Genomic DNA, 18,118 nt, shown 5'->3' with positions numbered 1-18,118 from the left:
AAGAACTATCATGGCGTCGTCCACAATTCGCTAGACACGATTAAACAGGAAAGTCTACCATCCAGCTGACAAAGGACTAAACACCAAATATATAATATATCTCGAAAAAAGTGGATCAAAACCGCATATATTAAAGCATTTTATCATTTTATCAAATACATTTGGGAAAATTTCCATTGAATGTGATAAAAATTTATTGTTTTGATACACTTAGCAACAGAAGTGCTTTAAATTGCTATTAAACGTAAAAGAAACACTAAATTACGCTACTGACATTTGAATATTTTCGCAGTAGGTAATAGCGGTATGTTTGAAAAATGACATGTTGATAACGTTCATTGAATTCTTGAAAGTCGCTCTTGCAAAGATATGACGACCTTATCAATGTAAAAGAAAAGGTATTTATTAAACGTCGCATATAACCAACAGATTTCATGACCTACAGCTGTTGTTAGACAAACTTCTATTAACAGATACTTACTTGGTCTGATATATTTCAAAAGGTTGTACGTGGAATATCCCATAACCCGTCTAAGTAGAATAAAAATCACTTGAGTAAATCGGTGTACTAAATCAATTTTAAATATGCGATACATATATGTCAATCGAAAGCGATGCAGTTTTGTACTTAACATTTAATAACTGCACCTTCCTGCCATAAACATGTAAACTATTCGAGCAACAACGGTTTGTCCGTATTTGAAAACATCATCAAGAATGCGTTAATTATTGTTGATATAGTAACACACATGACCATACGAAAAATATCTGCGACTAGCTAGGCAGAAATATTTTTTCACTTAATATGAAAAAGGCAAAGCCTAAAAGCGAGCTCGAAATTCGAGTAATCCAGCTGCTAGTGCTATCGCCTATAATTCGTATACTATAATCCATATTGTACATAGCACAGGTGGCAATAATGCCAGTATCTAGATTTATCATTGATTGGTAACTGACCTCTACCACCTAAAATCCCTGATACAACCCTTAAAAAAAAATCTGACACTCTCGGACTTTCCTTAATAAGTCTAAATAATGAGACCTCGAGTAGACTGATTTTGCATTTTGATATTTTATGTTGTCTACCGGAGGCGGATGTCGACAAGTCAAAAATATATATCGATATATAACTCTCGAGTACAATTATTTGGACTAGTTCCTTAATATCCCCACCTGAAAAGATCCCTGATGTACCCTGAAAAAATATCTAACACTTTTGGACGTTCCTTTATACCCCCATTGAAAGACCCCTGATACAACCCTGAAAAAAAAAAACAACAAAAAAAAAAAACTATCAAATCAGTACATATTATACCAGTGGTAAGTATACATAGGACATTATCCAGTATAGAACAAATCAGTTGTTGTTAAGAAGATGTTTTTAAAATGTAAAACCAGTTGCATTTATTTATCTTATTTTGATACAGACAAGATTTTGTCAGTGCCGTGCCACACTGTGAAAATAACATTGAACAAGATTTAACCAAAAAAAAAAAAAAAAAAAAAAAAAAAAAAACAACATTTAACTTTTCAACTGTCAACTTGTAAATACCGTATATTTTTGGCAGTTATGGTAGAGATCCTCTTGGTAGTGATAGATGCTGATAGATGCCAATGTTGGTGACTGTTTTTTTTTTTCTCAGTATTGTATACTTATTTAATTCGCCAGGCAATATAATCTTTGTCTCATTTTAATTTTCTTTTGTCAAAATAATTTCCATTATTTGATTTTGAGTTAATATTAAATTGTAAAGTCACAATGCTTTTAAACGGAACAGTTTAAAGTTAATTTGTTTCAACTATTATACTAATAAACTTAAAAAGTTTTATACAATTAGTTTTACAAGTTTGTTGTCTAGTCATTTGATATGTACATTTACAATGAGTAGATATGATATTTCACAATTTAAATTCCAGTAACAATATTATTATGTTTTTAATGAATAATTTTACTTCCAACACTTAAGTATAATTATATGAAATTAAGGTCAGCGACTGTCATGTCACCCACCACAAGTATTGTTGGAATATAATTATATGAGTATTTAAGGTCAGCGGCTGCCATGTCGCCCACCAAAAGTATTGTTTGAAATTAAACCATTCAATACCTTATACATGAGATAAGTAACAATGGTCATATTTCTACTAGTCTTAGTATGAATCTATATAGTATATAGACACGTAAAAACTCAAAAGTATAACATCTATAATAATAGTCAAAATTGTTACATTACTCCTTATATATTATAAGGAATAATCTGTAGTAATTTTGACATAATTAACTGGCAAAGTTATCAAGATTGTACTTAGCTTACGATGTAACTCATTGCAGAGTTGGAGCGGTCTTCTGTGCTCGAAAGTGATTATCAGTTGTAGCGCACGGCAAAAATATGCATATTTTTGCATGTCCGCACACATTTAGTGTATAACATAAAATACTGAGTAAAGGTTAGTGTTAGTATCACCATGGTTACAAAATATATACATTTAAGATATATTTAGTTAATCCGGTATATACCGGAGTCTGTAATTTATACCAGCGATCAAAGTCTGCATTGAGTCACAGTCACAGTCCTTAGCTTATTACATGTGCATTTTTTTCATCTAGATTTACTAACTATCCGAGAAATGTAGTCTTGATCGACTATATAGAAGGATTAACAGTAAAAACAATGGACACATTCGACAGCCAATATGTAATTTAACATTTTCTTTTTCTAAAATATGGTATAAGTAGAATAATCTACCAGATATATATTGTACCTAAAATATCAGACTTTTCAAGCAACTGAGTTATCTTCAAACCTGGTATTTTCTTCTTGCATACCAGACTGGGATTTCTGACCATTTCACCAGTGATGGAATACTCCATCTTGCACGCCGGGGTGTAAGATGGTGCTTGTTCTGTAAATGACATAGAACTAACTACATCTGTATACCGTAGTAAAATTGTGTAGTAAGAATTCTGTTTTACTTAAACAAGATATTCTTTCACTCTGGCTGCGCCCTCGTGATATAATTCCTTCACATCTGAACTCCAAGCAATGATTTTATTCCATAACAAATCACAAAATGAGAAATATTATTACATATACAGTACGTGGAATGCCTTGATAATTTCTCTTTGTTCCTTTTAACATAATTTTCAATTTAAAAAAAAAACAAGACCATTTTATAGGAAAAACCATAACCGCAGGTGATTAAACAAAACAAGAACTACCCGGTATTGCGTTGTTTTCAATTTTATAACATCATAATGTACATCATGTACACAGACCTAAATATTCTGCGATAATTATGACCATTTTGTGTCGATTCGCCTTAAAACCCTACTTACTAAAGATCCTGCGCTTTGTCATGTTTGTTGATATACTATAATAAGAAAAAAGTGCTATAAGAAAATTATTGTTTGAAGTTATTTTTTACTATTATTTCTTGAATATGACATCAGTCAGGCATGCAAGAAAAAGAGTCAATCACTGATGGCAGATGCAGATTGAAATATCCGGCTCTCAGGTACTATTTAAGAGGTAACTCAGGAAAGCCATGTTACCCCCTAAACAGTTACTCTCAAGTCGGAAATTGCCATCTGCATCTATTACCAGTGAAACATTTTTTAAATGTGGATCTACAGGTATTGAAAAGTTATTATTAGATCTACCTAGTTTAGGCTGTTTTAGAACTGATTATTTTAACGTTTGAAGTCCCAAGACTCACTGTCGGATGTATCGTTGCACTATTTGTTCCATCATTGAATGTAAGATTTTGAACTGTTTTACACATTAATTTGAACCATTTTGTTTCCAGTATATTATCTGGATGAACTCCATCATAAAGATGAGAGTAAAAATATTTCTTAACTTTGACTTTTAAAGTATTGTTTGGTCCCCTTCTTTTTGTTGAAATTTTTGTAACATCTTTATCTGTTCTTATTGTAGGTTTATTAGAATTAGAATTTATTTCTGAAATATGCTTGTTTATTAAAGTTAAATCAGCTTCTAGGTGGTGTTGCATTTCAGTCATATCATCATCATTAATGAAACTGTAACAAAGTTTGTTTTTTTGAGATTTGATAGTCCCTGAATTTTTTTTATGGATACAGGGGCTATCGTTGAAAAGACAAAATGAAAAGAAGCATCAAATTTGCTTGTCACAGATGCAGTAAAAGTTTCAAAGCATTCAATAGTGTTTGTAACATTTGTACGTTTTCTATTATAAGTCAATTCAATTCCCCCCAAGTGATGTATTTTTTCAGTCAGATTGCAAATACCAGCAGAAACAATAATTTTGATAATGGTTGATGGTAAAAAATATAGACCAGAAAGTGTTGAAATGATTTTTTCTTGCAAATTTTGTATTTTTCCACCAGGCTGAACAATGACTTTGACAATAGAATTTAAAAATAACTGATTGTCAGCAATATAATCTGGAAGACCTCTGCCTCTGGAATCTGTAGCAATTATAATGATTGGCTTTTCCATTTTTATCATTCCTATTAAAGAAAGAAAAGATATGAAAGATGTACTAAAAGGCTACCATTTGCTAGAACATTTTATCATTATTTAATTTGAATTCTAGAAAGTCATCAAATGAATTTTCACACTGTGTTTACAAATACTTACACACAGTAGTATATAGTATTTATAAAACTGACACACATTACTGTTTACAATTATGAACATACTGTAAAATCATTTAATGTAAGTGGGCATGAAATTTCATAGTTTTGGTCAAAACGTCAAAAGGATATGAATTTGTGGACTTCAAATTTCGTACATACCGGTAAAATGAATGGGAATTTTACTTGTTCATTTGGATTAGATTTTGTTGATTGTTTCAACCACGAAACCCACAAAAATGATATAATATATATATATATAGGTTTAAAGTGAATCATGAAAACCTGTTGGCTGGTATGCTGAATGGACACAGAAAAATCATTATACTATAATATTTGGAAGGCAATATAGAAACTAATTAATCCATATATTTAAAATAAGATTTTGTACAACCCCAGCCTGTGGGTGGATTTAATACTTTTTAACAATGAATACAAACATATATAATTTTCATTTATTGAATGTAAAAAAGAACAACAATGTAAATACATGCACAAATACTGTATGAGTATTTTAATTTTGTAATGGTTAGCGACTGTCATGTCACCCACCCTCAAATGCTCACATTCTTTAATATTAAGATAGTGAACACATATGAGCCAGGTCATGAGAAAGCCAACATACTGCATTTGCGACCAGCATGGATCTAGACCAGAATGCGTATCTGGGAAGTCTGGTCAGGATCCATGCAGTTTGTTGGTTTTCTCATGGCACGGCCCATATTTTTTTATCTTAAAGATTTGAAGTAAATGTTAAATGTAAACTGTATGAACTAATTAATACCAGTGTTTTTTGTGACTGCAGATGCAGCATTACTATGAATGTTAAGAAAAAGAATAAATCAGTCAGAAATTTACTAACTTTTATGGACATTGCAGCAGGGGACAGTACATTGAATGGTTTTTACAAGCACTCAGGTTTCTTATATGAAATATAAGATATAATGTGTTGGATATGAATGGATGCATAAGCCAGTTGATCACAAGAATCATATTCATTTTTACATATAGACTAAAATTAATTATGAATTTCTTATATATACATTTAAGAAGATATCTATAGGTCAGCGATTGTCACATCACCCACCTGACAATGTAAGAGTTACATTACATTACCCACTACATAATGTCTTGGTCAGCGATATACATATCACCCACCTGGTATTATATAGGTTGTTAGCTTTGTATCGAGAAATATGCACAAGTTCTGCAGTGGAAGTATCATGCGACTTTAGGAGGGTAATATTATTCTGCTAAAGAGTGCATATTTCTTAATGCAAAGGTATTAAATAATGGTATACTGATGTAAATAAACATAGGAAACACATACTTAAGATAAAGATCAGACACAACTATATAGATAAATTCGGACATGAATTTGGAAAAATACCAAAAGTTTTTGGTTCCAGTGTAACATAACGGGAATAAAAATGAGTACGCAATAAACATTCATACTCACTTTATTTACACACAGTGAAATGGTCACTTTGTATCAATGAAATAACAAGAAAAAGCTCATCTAGAGCTTTTCTGTTTTACTTAAACCAGGGCAGGTATTGCAAAAAGAGCAAGTTATTTCACTAGTTGTTGTAGAGGATGGAAATTCCAACTATTCTTCTACTGATTCTATATCTATTGGTAATTGAAGATGAGAAGAATTGTACAAAGTTATGAATTCGTTTTGAGTTTTTTTACATAAGGATTCTATTCTTGCAATTTCAGATGATCGGGCTTTTACTCTGTTTGTATTAACAACATGGCAAAGTCTGTCTTCGTTGACTAATACCGATGAATGCCAAGCAAAATCGGGCTCCCTAGTTGCATTACCAGCAGACTTTGCCCTTGAAAGTGCTACAAACAAAGCGCCAGGATTTCTTGACTCAAAAGCACGTGTGCCAGGATAGATTACAATATATCTATGGCATTCACCTTCGCCAACAGTCATTCCTTGGCATTTGTGAATTGTTAATGCCCAACCTAGACGTAGTGGGATTTGCTTCCGCTTGCATGTGTGACAGGCACAGTCAATTCGCCTCTCTACAGGAACTTGTGGAATGACTTTAGGGTGTGATTGTATAAATGCAGGCCCTGTGTAGTTTGGGAATTGTACCATAACCACAGTTGGCAAACATTCTGTTGGCATTTTATTAGGGGGATATACAATATCAAAAACTGTGCCAATGGCTCCATTGAATAGTCCATATTTCACACATAGGTTCACTGTTAGCATAACTCTAGCATTTTCACATATGTATATGCTAAGTAAGAGGCCATTGGATTTGGCACTACTTGCTGATTTAGAATGGGGACCTTTACAGATTGCATCGAGTTTTGCAATTGGAAAATATTTGTTAACATCTAATATCTTTTCTTTGTTGTGTTCCCAAACTTGGTCATGTGTAGGAAAAACATGTAGCGCATGTGCAGAAAGGTTGCTAATGAATTTATCACCATATTTCTTTTTCAAAGTTTGCCACTGAAAGTTTTGTAACCATTGTGATTGACTAGATATTAGCCTATATTCTCTGAGAGACAACAGAACATTACGAAATTCATCTTCTTCATTATTTTGACGGACAATTGTCTTAAGGGCAACAGCTACAGAAAATTCTTTCCAAACAAGTAAACCATGTAGTGCTGCCGGTAAAGAATTCTTGCAGTCATATATTGGGGGATCTAAAACAGGTGGTAGTTGGACATCATCTCCAAAAAAACAACAACAGGAAGACCACCCCAAGATTCATTACAGTTTTGTCCACAGTTTACCCCATATCTACAGTGATATTCCATCCACCCTAAAGTTAAAGCACCAATTAGTGAACGTTCATCAACAAGTAGAACTTTTAATCCATCACAATTGCTTTGAAGCTGCAAACCTACTGCACCATAGGGTAGGGTCATGTCATTACCTTTATAATTTGTTGGGACTTTTAAAAAGCTGTGTAATGTAACACCTGCAATTATGTTTGCACTATTTCCTGTAGGACAAATAACTTGAACAGATTTATTTGTACCAAAGTATGATCTAATTGATTTGACTAAGCATTTTATCAAGTATGATTTTCCAGACACAGCAGTACCAGTAACAATCATTCTTAATGGTTGAAAATCTTTACTTTTATTTGAGATTTCTAGAATTTTGTTCATTATAATATTAAATGCAAAATTTTGCTCATGGTTCATTGTACTTAGATCAACATCTGGTATTTTCAACGATTCATTTTCATCATCTAATTGATCGGTCAAATTTTGTATCCAGGAATTACCAAGATCATCAGGATATTGACATTTTGTTTTACTCCAATAAAAAGAATCACCTCCATCATCATAATTGAAATCTGTTACTGGACTTTCAAATTCAAAATTTGGTCTAATAGCCTCCATCCAGTCAGGCTGTTGGGAACAAATAGATAATTCATCATCACTTTCATTGTCATTAATTGGACATTGTTTGCGTTTAGCCCTTTCTACATCAGCTTTAACAAAATTTGGGCATTTGTCACTACACAAGAACTGACTCATTTTTTGACACCATGTTAAATTTTCATCTTTGATATCGGAAATGTGTCGCCAACTTGGCCAGTGGAGAAAAAGCATTGTTCTACAGTACTCTTCTTCCAGTGGCCAAGTTGCATTGATTGTACAGCCTGAGAAAACAGGAACTTTACCACCTTCACAGACAAATTCATAAAAAGATACATTTTTGTTTTTATCTCTAAACAGATATTTGTCAAGAGCATTGTTTCTTGAAATTGCTTGGCCATCCTTTTCAAGGACACGAGCACCTGATAAACTGACAGATTTAAATGTATGACTACTTCTATACAAAGGAAGTGACGATAGTTCGAACGAAACTTCAACAGATGAAACGTCTCTTTTTACGGTATTTATCAAAACCTTGGTGCAGATGGACTTGGCATTGGATCCACTAGACTCATCTGAAGTGTGTACCATATCATTAAAAAGATCTGAAATAGCACCTGTTGGCTGATTGCCTTTACATGCATAACCAGTAATATATTTTTCTGTAGCAATTATTTCATCTACTGAAGGGTTATCTGGTGGACTTTTAGAAAGAACCAATGAAATGTCACCATTAGCTCTCCAGCCTTGTGTATGATACCTAGAATGTTGTACAAGCATTGGATGGTCTCTTGTCATTTCAATACGTAGAGATCCATTTTTATCCTCAAGTAGTGATTCTTGTGACTGGCTTACATCCATTAACAATTTTACAAGAGGATTTTTGCTCTCCAACGGAGCTGGGGCTGTACCTTCAGGGGGTGGCCAAAGGTCTTTTCTTGGCTGTCCATTATCATCTTTGCCGGCAGGGTGACTGGCAGTCATTCCTAACTGTATTTTTGCCCAATTTTCTATTTCAACAGCACATTGATCATCAGACAGACCTGCTTTCAAAGCTTCATGTATTAAATTATGTGGTTCTCTGTCTGATCGCCAGCAAAGACCATGCCAATGAATCATGCCTCGAGATTTTGCAAACTCTTGGCGGTACCAATAAGTGTCGACACCAAAGACAGGTCCCATAACCTCGCGAAAATAAGAAGTTGTACGTAAATCAAAGTAATGAGCTACTATATGGGTGTTCTGCTGCAATGTCTCAAAAAGTAAAGCAGGATCATTTAGATTTATTTCTTCACCAGTTGCGTCCTTTTTATACATTTGTAACAATCTTTTGAGTGGTTTAAAGTGGTACTCTGCACAACTACCAGTTGTGAAAAAAGATGGTAAACCATGGCCTTTACTAATCTGATATTGTGACAGAGAACGAAGTTCTTTTGCACGCTGTGCCCAGTATTGACTTGTGCCACGGAGTGTTGCACTTAAATATACTATTTTGTTTGATAAAGAATAATCCCCATTTTGTATTTTATTACGAAGGTCTTCAATTGAAAAATGCTGATCTCCTAATTGTTGCCTTATAATAAAGTTACCCTTTTCAATTGCTGCTTTTCTCATAATCATATTATGTACTACAAATTTAAAATAATGATGACTTGCAAATCTTCCGTCTTCATACCAGAGTAAATGGTCAGCCCAGTTTGCTAATGATGTACATGTTACAGGACGATTAATGTGAAAATCCCCTGTCGCGTATGGAAAAAGACAAGGGAATGCTAATGTAAAAAAGTACTGTGTTGTAAATTCAGACAAAGGATTGTTGTCGCGTGTTGGCCATGGAATTGTTACAGTGCCCTTTTTGTTCACTGTAACCTCCCCATGACTTTCACCAACAACATCTTTGACTATATTGGTAACTTTTTCTTGTAAATTGATTGGTACATCTGGCAGAAGAACAGAAGATGCAGTTTCACCATCAATCTCTCCAGGTTGTATTTGATCAGGAGCAGGCCCAAGGTCATTCAAATGAGAAACCGATGAATTATATTCTGCAGTTGGTATATCTGTAAGTTCTCCGTCTTCAGGTAAAAGACTTAATCTCTCTTTACAAATTTTGATGTCTGCATATGCAGGATTATTGTTCTTTAACCATTCAAGAGCAAGTTGGATTTTTTTCCGCCGTACCCTGAATTCTTTGCTGGAATGATTTAAGCCTAATTTTCTAACTTTAAGTATATTTATTTCATTTGGCAACCTTGGAAATATTTGGGCAGGTTCATTAAGTTCTTGTGGAAATGTAACACAATGACCACTAGATGCAATTCCCCCATGTTTGAGCATGTGTACATTAATACATGGTGATATCCTACATATAAGTTGTTGTTCAATAGTTGTAAGATGCTTGAGTTCATCAGGCTGGGGTTTAGGATCCATTACATTCTCAGGTGAAAACATTTTTATATTATTTTTGTCAGAGTGACAACGTTTGCAAGTACCTTCTTTAGACATTTTCATTTCAATACGACGCTCATGGCAAATGTGACACTGATTGATTCTGTATGACATTTGTTCAAGTTCAAAAGAGCGGATCGAGTCCATAGCTTTGTTATACTTCTTGTCGGATGATAATGGGGGAGGGTCTGGTATTTCATGCAGTTCAGTAAGAAGTTGATTCTGTTTTTTTTTATTTGGTACTCAAGTCTTCTCTTTTGGTTTAAATCTGTATCAGATTGTGAATCAAGATCACACCAAATACCTAATTTTTTGCAAATGAAAAACAGTTCATCCATATTGGTTGTAGAACATTTCTTTTTTTATTTTTAGTGTCAACAGACGATGTTGGCTCATCATGTTTTTTTCTTTTGTTTTTATTTTGCTGGTCACTTAATAGAGTTTTTTGTTTAGTGGTTGAATCACTTAAAATAGTATTTTGTTGACTGCTTGACTTTGCATAGGAATGATCTGCAAAAGGCATTTCGGTACTAAAATCTGGCTCAGTTTCACTGTTTTGTTCATCAGAGACTGTGTAGGAGCGTTCTTTATGTTTTTGACAAAAAGGCATTGCATAGGAATGATCTGCAAAATGGGATGGGTGTGTACCATCTTTTTTTGTGTGCAAATAATTTTCAGCTTGCAATGAATTTGACATGTATGAATGGGAATCATGTGAATGACAAAAAGGCATTGCATAAGAATGATCTGTAAAATGGGAAGATTGTGTTTGTGGTTTATTTTCTTTTGTATTTAAATAACTTTCAGTGGGCAGTGTTTTTAACTTTTCAGTGGATTTATTCAAGTTTTTGTGCTGATGAACAGGTGTATTTTCCTCAGTTTTACTGTTAACCACTTTGTTTAAAACCATAAAGTGGTCATTTTCCAGCAATAAGGTGATGGTATTGTTTTCACACACATTTGGTTTATATGAAACCAAGTTATAGGTTTTTTGACAATTTTCATTTACTCCCTTTAAATAAACATTTATTTCAGACTTCAATAAATCAGAAGCAGACTCAATTTCAGATGCATGTGCCCACCAGTTACCATCCAGCATACCAGCCTTATACATTTCTAGTGACATTGCATGACCATGATAAATTTGTACTTTGTTTTGCCAGTAATTCCAATTATTTACAATTCTTTGACAAGATTTCTGAACATTTGTGAGTTTTCATAATTTTTACACAGTGCATGACTTAAGCAGTGAAAAAAACAATTTCCATCAGGTGGTACATCTTGCACCATATACAGAACACCATCTATTCTTTCAAATCTTTGTAACAACCTACTTGTCATTTTTGACAGATGTTATGAAAATTTTTGACAGATCTAGGTCAAATTCAGAAATTTGAAAAATGGAGTTTCCAATTGAAATAAGTAACTATTAAAAAGAGAAATTGTGCCAGTATATTTTTTATTGAGTTTAAAAGCAAAATATCTCTAAGATATAGATCTAATCCTTTATTTTAGTTTACCTGAGTTGAAACCTGACTATTTTTGTTGTTGTTGATATTGTGCAGACGATTAGTTGACGTAACTGGCTCCGCCCACTTTCTTTCTTTCTTTTTTTTTTTTAAATACGCAATGTGTATAGACACAGGGACAAATGCATTTTAGTCTACGCTTAGAGAATCTATTTTGTGGATAATGATTGATAAATAATAAGTGCTTAAAAAAAGAAAAAGAAATGCCAGTACTAAATATAGTATAATGACGTCATGTAAATGGGAAACCCCGGCCTCCTGACAGCGAACTCAGGCAAAACGGCAAATGTAATTTACCAAATAATGTTTAAATATTTTTTTCAAAATAACTGAATACAGTTTTGACTGATTTAAAATCATTTGTTATTTATGTTATTGATTGATTAATCGAATGAAGTTCTGTATTCACTCCGGAAAGAAGTACTTCCTGTGAGCACCTATCCGTTAGGGTGGGCTTTTTAAGAACTTCCGACGAAACTTTTCAAATCCATCACCAAGTGTGGAAGTATACTTGCGTTACCGTAAAGCTCGATTCTCGAGCAGGCCCTTCGGGCCTGCTCTTCGAGCTCGCTATTACTTATTACATCTCGAAAAAATGCAGTCCAAAACCGGACATCATTGTTGTCAAATAAGGAGAGGCTTTGACAAACTGCTTCATAGCTTCAGATGAAATATGCATATTTAATATATCATATATATAAACTTGACAATGAAAAGACTCGGCACAAGATGGAAGTCTATAAATCAAATAAATAAAATGACTTAACATGCATTTCCAACAGTATTTAAGACCAATTCTCTGTAAGAACCAAAAAATTAAAGAAGGGGTCGGAAACTCATAGTCTCAGAATTACTTCACATTTGCACCCTTTTTAGTATTCAAGTCATATATGAAGAATCAAGGGGGAAAAGATATGAATCAGCTCTGGTTACCATGGAAACGGGAACATTATACTTTTTGCGAAAAATGGCAATTTCTGAGAGTCAACTTTTACTAAAATGTTACAATTTTCTTTACACATAGTGGTCTCTATGTCTGCAATAGAGCACTAATTTTCATATTTGCCTGAAAAATACCTGAAGTAATTATTGAAAACAAATATTGTCTTCCAACATATTCACAGTTTTAGAAGCAACAATTTTATAAATACCCCCTTTTAAGATTTTACATTATCTTTAAAAATTGGTCTGCATGTATATTTTTCAACTTCTAATAGAAAAAAAAGTGCACGCATCTGAATATAATACTTGTATGGATTCAGCAGAGCTATGATACCCATTTCAATTTAAGGAGGAATTTTAGTGGGTCATTCATATTTGAGCTTTTTACAGAAATTTGAAAATTGACAAAAAATGAGTTTTCAGCAAACTCATTTATGCCTAAATTACAGAATAACCTGATATAATATTATATTGCCAGATACAGAATTGTTGCAAAACATAAGTATTTCATGTAAAATAATTTTACAAAGTTATACTGTCCAACACTTTGTCTAGAAATTAAGGAGAATGTTCCGTTACCATGGCAACGTACAAGAAAATTATAATTCAGACCTTTTTAAAGCACTTTCTGTATCAATTTTGTATTCTATGAAACAAGAAAAGTTCATCTGCAAACTGTCAATGCATCTAACGCACCTGAAGCACATTCTGGGCAGAATTAAGAAGGATACAACCATAATCATGATCTATGAAACTTAAAGCATTTTCACATGGTCAGTTCTCAACAACCTTGTATGCACTTTTCTTTCTTTTGGGTAAACTAATTTTGAGTTTCAAAGCAGTTGGAAATACTCATAACCAACTGACACTGGCCTTTAAGGTATTGTATGGTTACTAATCATGACTGTCCAATTTTTTTTTCAAGTTGCCATGGTTACAACATTCATTTTGCATTAAAAAACAGGGATCATCCTAGGTCAAAATTTGAGGGAGAAGTCCTCCACAGAATTTAGGGAGAAATCGAGGAATTTAAGGAGAAGAATCGGCATAAAAATATCTTTGTGTGTTTGTGTAAAGACAGTGTCCTTTCACCTTTTGAAATCATTTTGTTGCCATGGAAACAAATAGTAGTAAAAGCAAAATCATGTCTACTTCGCCATTTGATTTAATATTTACATTTTAAATACATTTCAAAATTATGAACAAATAACAGTGTAATCCAAGACTGAAAAATATCATGATATTTAAAAATAATACAGTATGTTTATGTAATAACAATCATGATGCACATTCTTCCTTTAACAAGCAAAGTAAATCAAATTATCTACAGAACAGTTTAGTCAATATTTTGCTAGATACAACTTTAAATGAGCCGCGCCATGAGAAAACCAACATAGTGCGTTTGCGACCAGAATGGATTCATACCAGCCTGTGCATCAGTGCAGTCTGGTCAGGATCCATGCTGTTCACTAACAGTTTCTCTAATTGCAATATGCTTTGAAAGCGGATGGATCCAGACCAGACTGCGCGGGCTGCTCTGGATCTATGCTGGTCGCAAAGCCAATATATTGGTTTTCTCATGGTGCGGCTCAAATGTATCTAATTCTTTCAAACTATCAAGACAATGGCTAGACTTTTTACGGATAGCTATAGATAATGTAGATTTAAGACTTTACTAAGTTTATTCAGAAAAACCCTGATCATGCACATTCCAGTGCCAGTAAATACTCAGTTAATACAAACTGCAGTTGCAGAAATATCACCTAATGCTTTTTCCAAAATTTATCAAAATACACACCTAAATCTACTTTATTTATTAAAGTAAATACATGCTGGTAAAATAGGATGTTATATGCCTTGTATATCTTAGAATGAAACCTGTTTTACAGATGACAATTTTACTGGATTTCTGAAGATTAATAGATGTTGTTACATGAATGAGGTCTTAAATTAGTCAGAAAGTCAGCTAGAAACTCAGATGTTCTCTTTAATCATTGGCCAATTAGTATATATGGGCTTAAGTTATTACCTAACACAATATAGGTAACTTTACAAATGTATGAATTTTCATTAATATCTGCATTGCAACATTCTTAAAAAATAAATTTCATCAGAAAATATGATTTTATGATACAGGCTTAAGAGGGAAAAAGAATTGTAATATTTCAACAGTCTCACAAAATCAAGTATACTAATTCAACCATTGTTTTGCTATATTTTCTCAGTATTTTTTAAAGATTTAAAAAATCTATATGAAATAAAATTATCTATGGTAGAAAATATACAATTAGATATGCATATGTTTGAGTAATAAGCCTTCATGTATAATTATGCTGTAAATTGGTAACCAAATCTGATGAGAACTGCAAAATATGTGCTTTTTTACAGATATTCAAAGACTGTCATGTGTTTATTCCATTTAGATATGTTCAAGTGCATCTTTTTCAAAATACATTAAATTTTATCAAATTTAAATATAACAAATTTAATGTTATACATGCAAAAGTAATCAAACAGTATCATTTTTTTTTATTTTAATATAAACATGATAAAGTCAAGAATAAAGATATTTTTCAATTACAGGGCCTTTGGTTAAACAACTATCAACATTTTTAAGAAATGACATTCTAATTGTTTTTCCATAAATCTGAAGAAAAAAAAACATTAATGCAAACAACATACATTCTTGTAATTCCATCTTCAGGGTGTCCAGTGTGAGTTCTTCTATTTATATCAAAGGCACCAATCATTATTTTGGTCTGTGGCAATCCAAAAAAGGGACAGATCTTTACTATTCAGATGTCCATAACTTATTCCAAAAACACTAATTGATGATTCCCTACTTTCAGCCTCTCTATTTGGGAAACACACACACACTATATTCATAAACATTTTGCCTTCACAATGACATACTGCATTTCAAACTTGTGTCCTCTACTATAGAGATGAAATGTCATCTTGTCAACACTAAACTACCTGGATCAGACAGTTATGTCACAGGCTGCACATTTGCAAGTTATAAAAAGTCTTTTTAGCAGTCCTTGTTATTTTTATTTGATACAGAATCTTGAGAAGGCTGGCTCTTCAGGTGATATCAGAGGTCTTCTGACTGCATTTACTTTTACCCTGACTGTAGCTGTCACTGAAAAATAGAGATGTGAGAGAACAACAATCTGAATGTCTTTCATTTGACTATGGATGGTGGTGGGATGGGGATGGGCTCTCCAGTTAAAATATTTGTGACATCATGTTACTGGGTAGAACTATTGATCTTCTACAAGCCAGCTGGAGGGTTTCCTTTCACAAATTTGTAAATGAATAAAAATTACATACACTATTTCAATCATTTAATAAATTTTGTATAAGTAAATGTATAATATATACATCTTTCTTTTATTCTTTTAATGAAAATAATTTAACACATAGACCTCCCCCTCCTTGAAATGATTGTATGAAATACATTAAATACTTTTGACTTTGCTACACTTTGATTAAATTTAAGATACATGAAATTCTAAACAAAGTTCATAAATATTCTGTCAAAAAATAACATTCAATAAAGCATTTATAAAGATCTGAAATCAGACCTGATCAGAGACTAAGACAAACTATAAATAAAATGTAGATACCTTCCTTCCTTTTATTCCAATATAAGCATGATGATGATCATTCATTCTTTGAAGAATTAGTCTGGAATATACACAAATCAAACTAAAATGGTTGTTACTGTTGTAACATTTTGACAGATACAGGATTTCATCCTTTTCAACATTATATGGGCCACTTTAAAAGTAAAATCTGTTTCTCATACATGTGCAGAGGGTCCTTTTTTGAAAAAGGGTATATTTTAAAATTTCAAAATCTTATCAATATTTATAGTCACAATACTTGTATGAATATGGGCATGTGGGGGACTTTATTCTTTATTTAAATACATGTAGGCCTCTGATGTGTAAATATATATAAAAACATATTTACTTTGACACAAACCATTTTCATTCAATATGTACTTGTAAAACAGGCATGTGCAGATTAAAACATGCTGACTTATGTGTAGCAATGGATGCAATTAAATGTTTTCATTTTTCAGCATTCAGTGAGTTTTTACTTCAGTAAGTCTATATTTCTGCAGGTACTTTGGCAAACACATACACTGTTGCAAATGACTAAATTATGATTACCTCTCTAGAACATCCACTCACTTCATAGTTGTTTGAAACTTTATCATCAAGCAGTCATTTTCAAAAGAAACAACTCACAGCTGAAAAACAAAACAAATAAATTTACAAAAATATATACATTTTGATATGAAAATATGTCTTTATCTGCTTTTTACAAATAACATAAAAAGCATGCTAATGGTCATTTACAACTAAAATCAGGGCTTTTTCCATTATAAATCTACCTCCAATAAAAGGAGGTAATCCCAAAGAAAAAAGTATGTTTCTTCCCAAGTCTGAATATGAAATTCCCAAATGTGTTACCTTATATGGTTGTTTGATGTTTTAAAATGGTTTTGAAATTTGTATATATCTATTTTTAGCTTATTACAACAACATTTATAGTGTTGCTTAATTTACACAAAAAATTATCTTTACATAAATTTTGGTAATTTGGAAATTTCCACATTAGCCAATTTCTGAGAGCATTTTCCCAATTCCACTGGTGTTGGTGCATGGTATTCCCAAAATGATGGAAAAATGCCTGTAAGTTTTATCTTGGTAAAATAATAAGAAATGTCTGTCCAATATTTAAGAAAATAACCTCTGTATGGTCTTTGAATCTGTTGAAGGAAGTGAGCACTTATCTTGCATAGCTTGGAATTTTTACATGTCATATTAAAACATAAAATATTATGAGACTCACCTGTTTTCATTGTAGTGTTATCCTTTAACACTGATCCTTCAGTCAGTTGATACAAACTTCACTTATGGAAATAAACACACAGATGTCAGGCTGATGTCTATCCACAGTTTAGACTCTTTTCTGCCAGAGTATTTTTCCCAAACAATGTCGTTATTCAGCAAATTTTAAACGTGGACTTGGTTTGAAGGGACACATCCAAGCATCCCATGCCCATTTAGCATAAAATCTCTGACTGTCATTGTATCTATATACTAAAAATTTGCAAAATCCGAGTGGAAATCTGAATTCAGCATAATCCAGGAAGTAAACTTAGATAAGCTCTTTGTGATTTCCTAAATGAAGAGCATCAAGG

General features: G+C 32.7%; 1 protein-coding gene and 1 long non-coding RNA gene across 2 annotated transcripts; both read right to left on the bottom strand.

Moving 5' to 3' along the window:
• Positions 1-1,160: 1,160 nt before the first annotated feature.
• LOC123560749 (uncharacterized) lies at positions 1,161-10,432 on the bottom strand. The gene is made up of 4 exons (XM_053549180.1): positions 7,528-10,432; positions 6,314-7,294; positions 2,764-2,931; positions 1,161-1,261 (listed from the first exon to the last, which is right to left on the bottom strand). The coding sequence occupies exons 1-4, from the start codon at positions 10,430-10,432 to the stop codon at positions 1,161-1,163; spliced, it is 4,155 nt and encodes a 1,384-aa protein (XP_053405155.1).
• Positions 10,433-14,047: 3,615 nt separating this feature from the next.
• Positions 14,048-18,079, bottom strand: LOC128559088 (uncharacterized). Its single transcript, XR_008372150.1, has 4 exons — positions 17,767-18,079; positions 17,082-17,161; positions 16,530-16,590; positions 14,048-16,042 (listed from the first exon to the last, which is right to left on the bottom strand). It is a non-coding gene; the product is annotated as an uncharacterized LOC128559088 (long non-coding RNA).
• Positions 18,080-18,118: the final 39 nt, after the last annotated feature.

This window comes from Mercenaria mercenaria, chromosome 8 (genome assembly GCF_021730395.1).
Source record: "Mercenaria mercenaria strain notata chromosome 8, MADL_Memer_1, whole genome shotgun sequence".
Lineage (NCBI taxonomy): Eukaryota > Metazoa > Mollusca > Bivalvia > Venerida > Veneridae > Mercenaria > Mercenaria mercenaria.
Note: the sequence above shows the minus strand (reverse complement) of the source record. Positions and strands in the feature narration are given on the sequence as shown.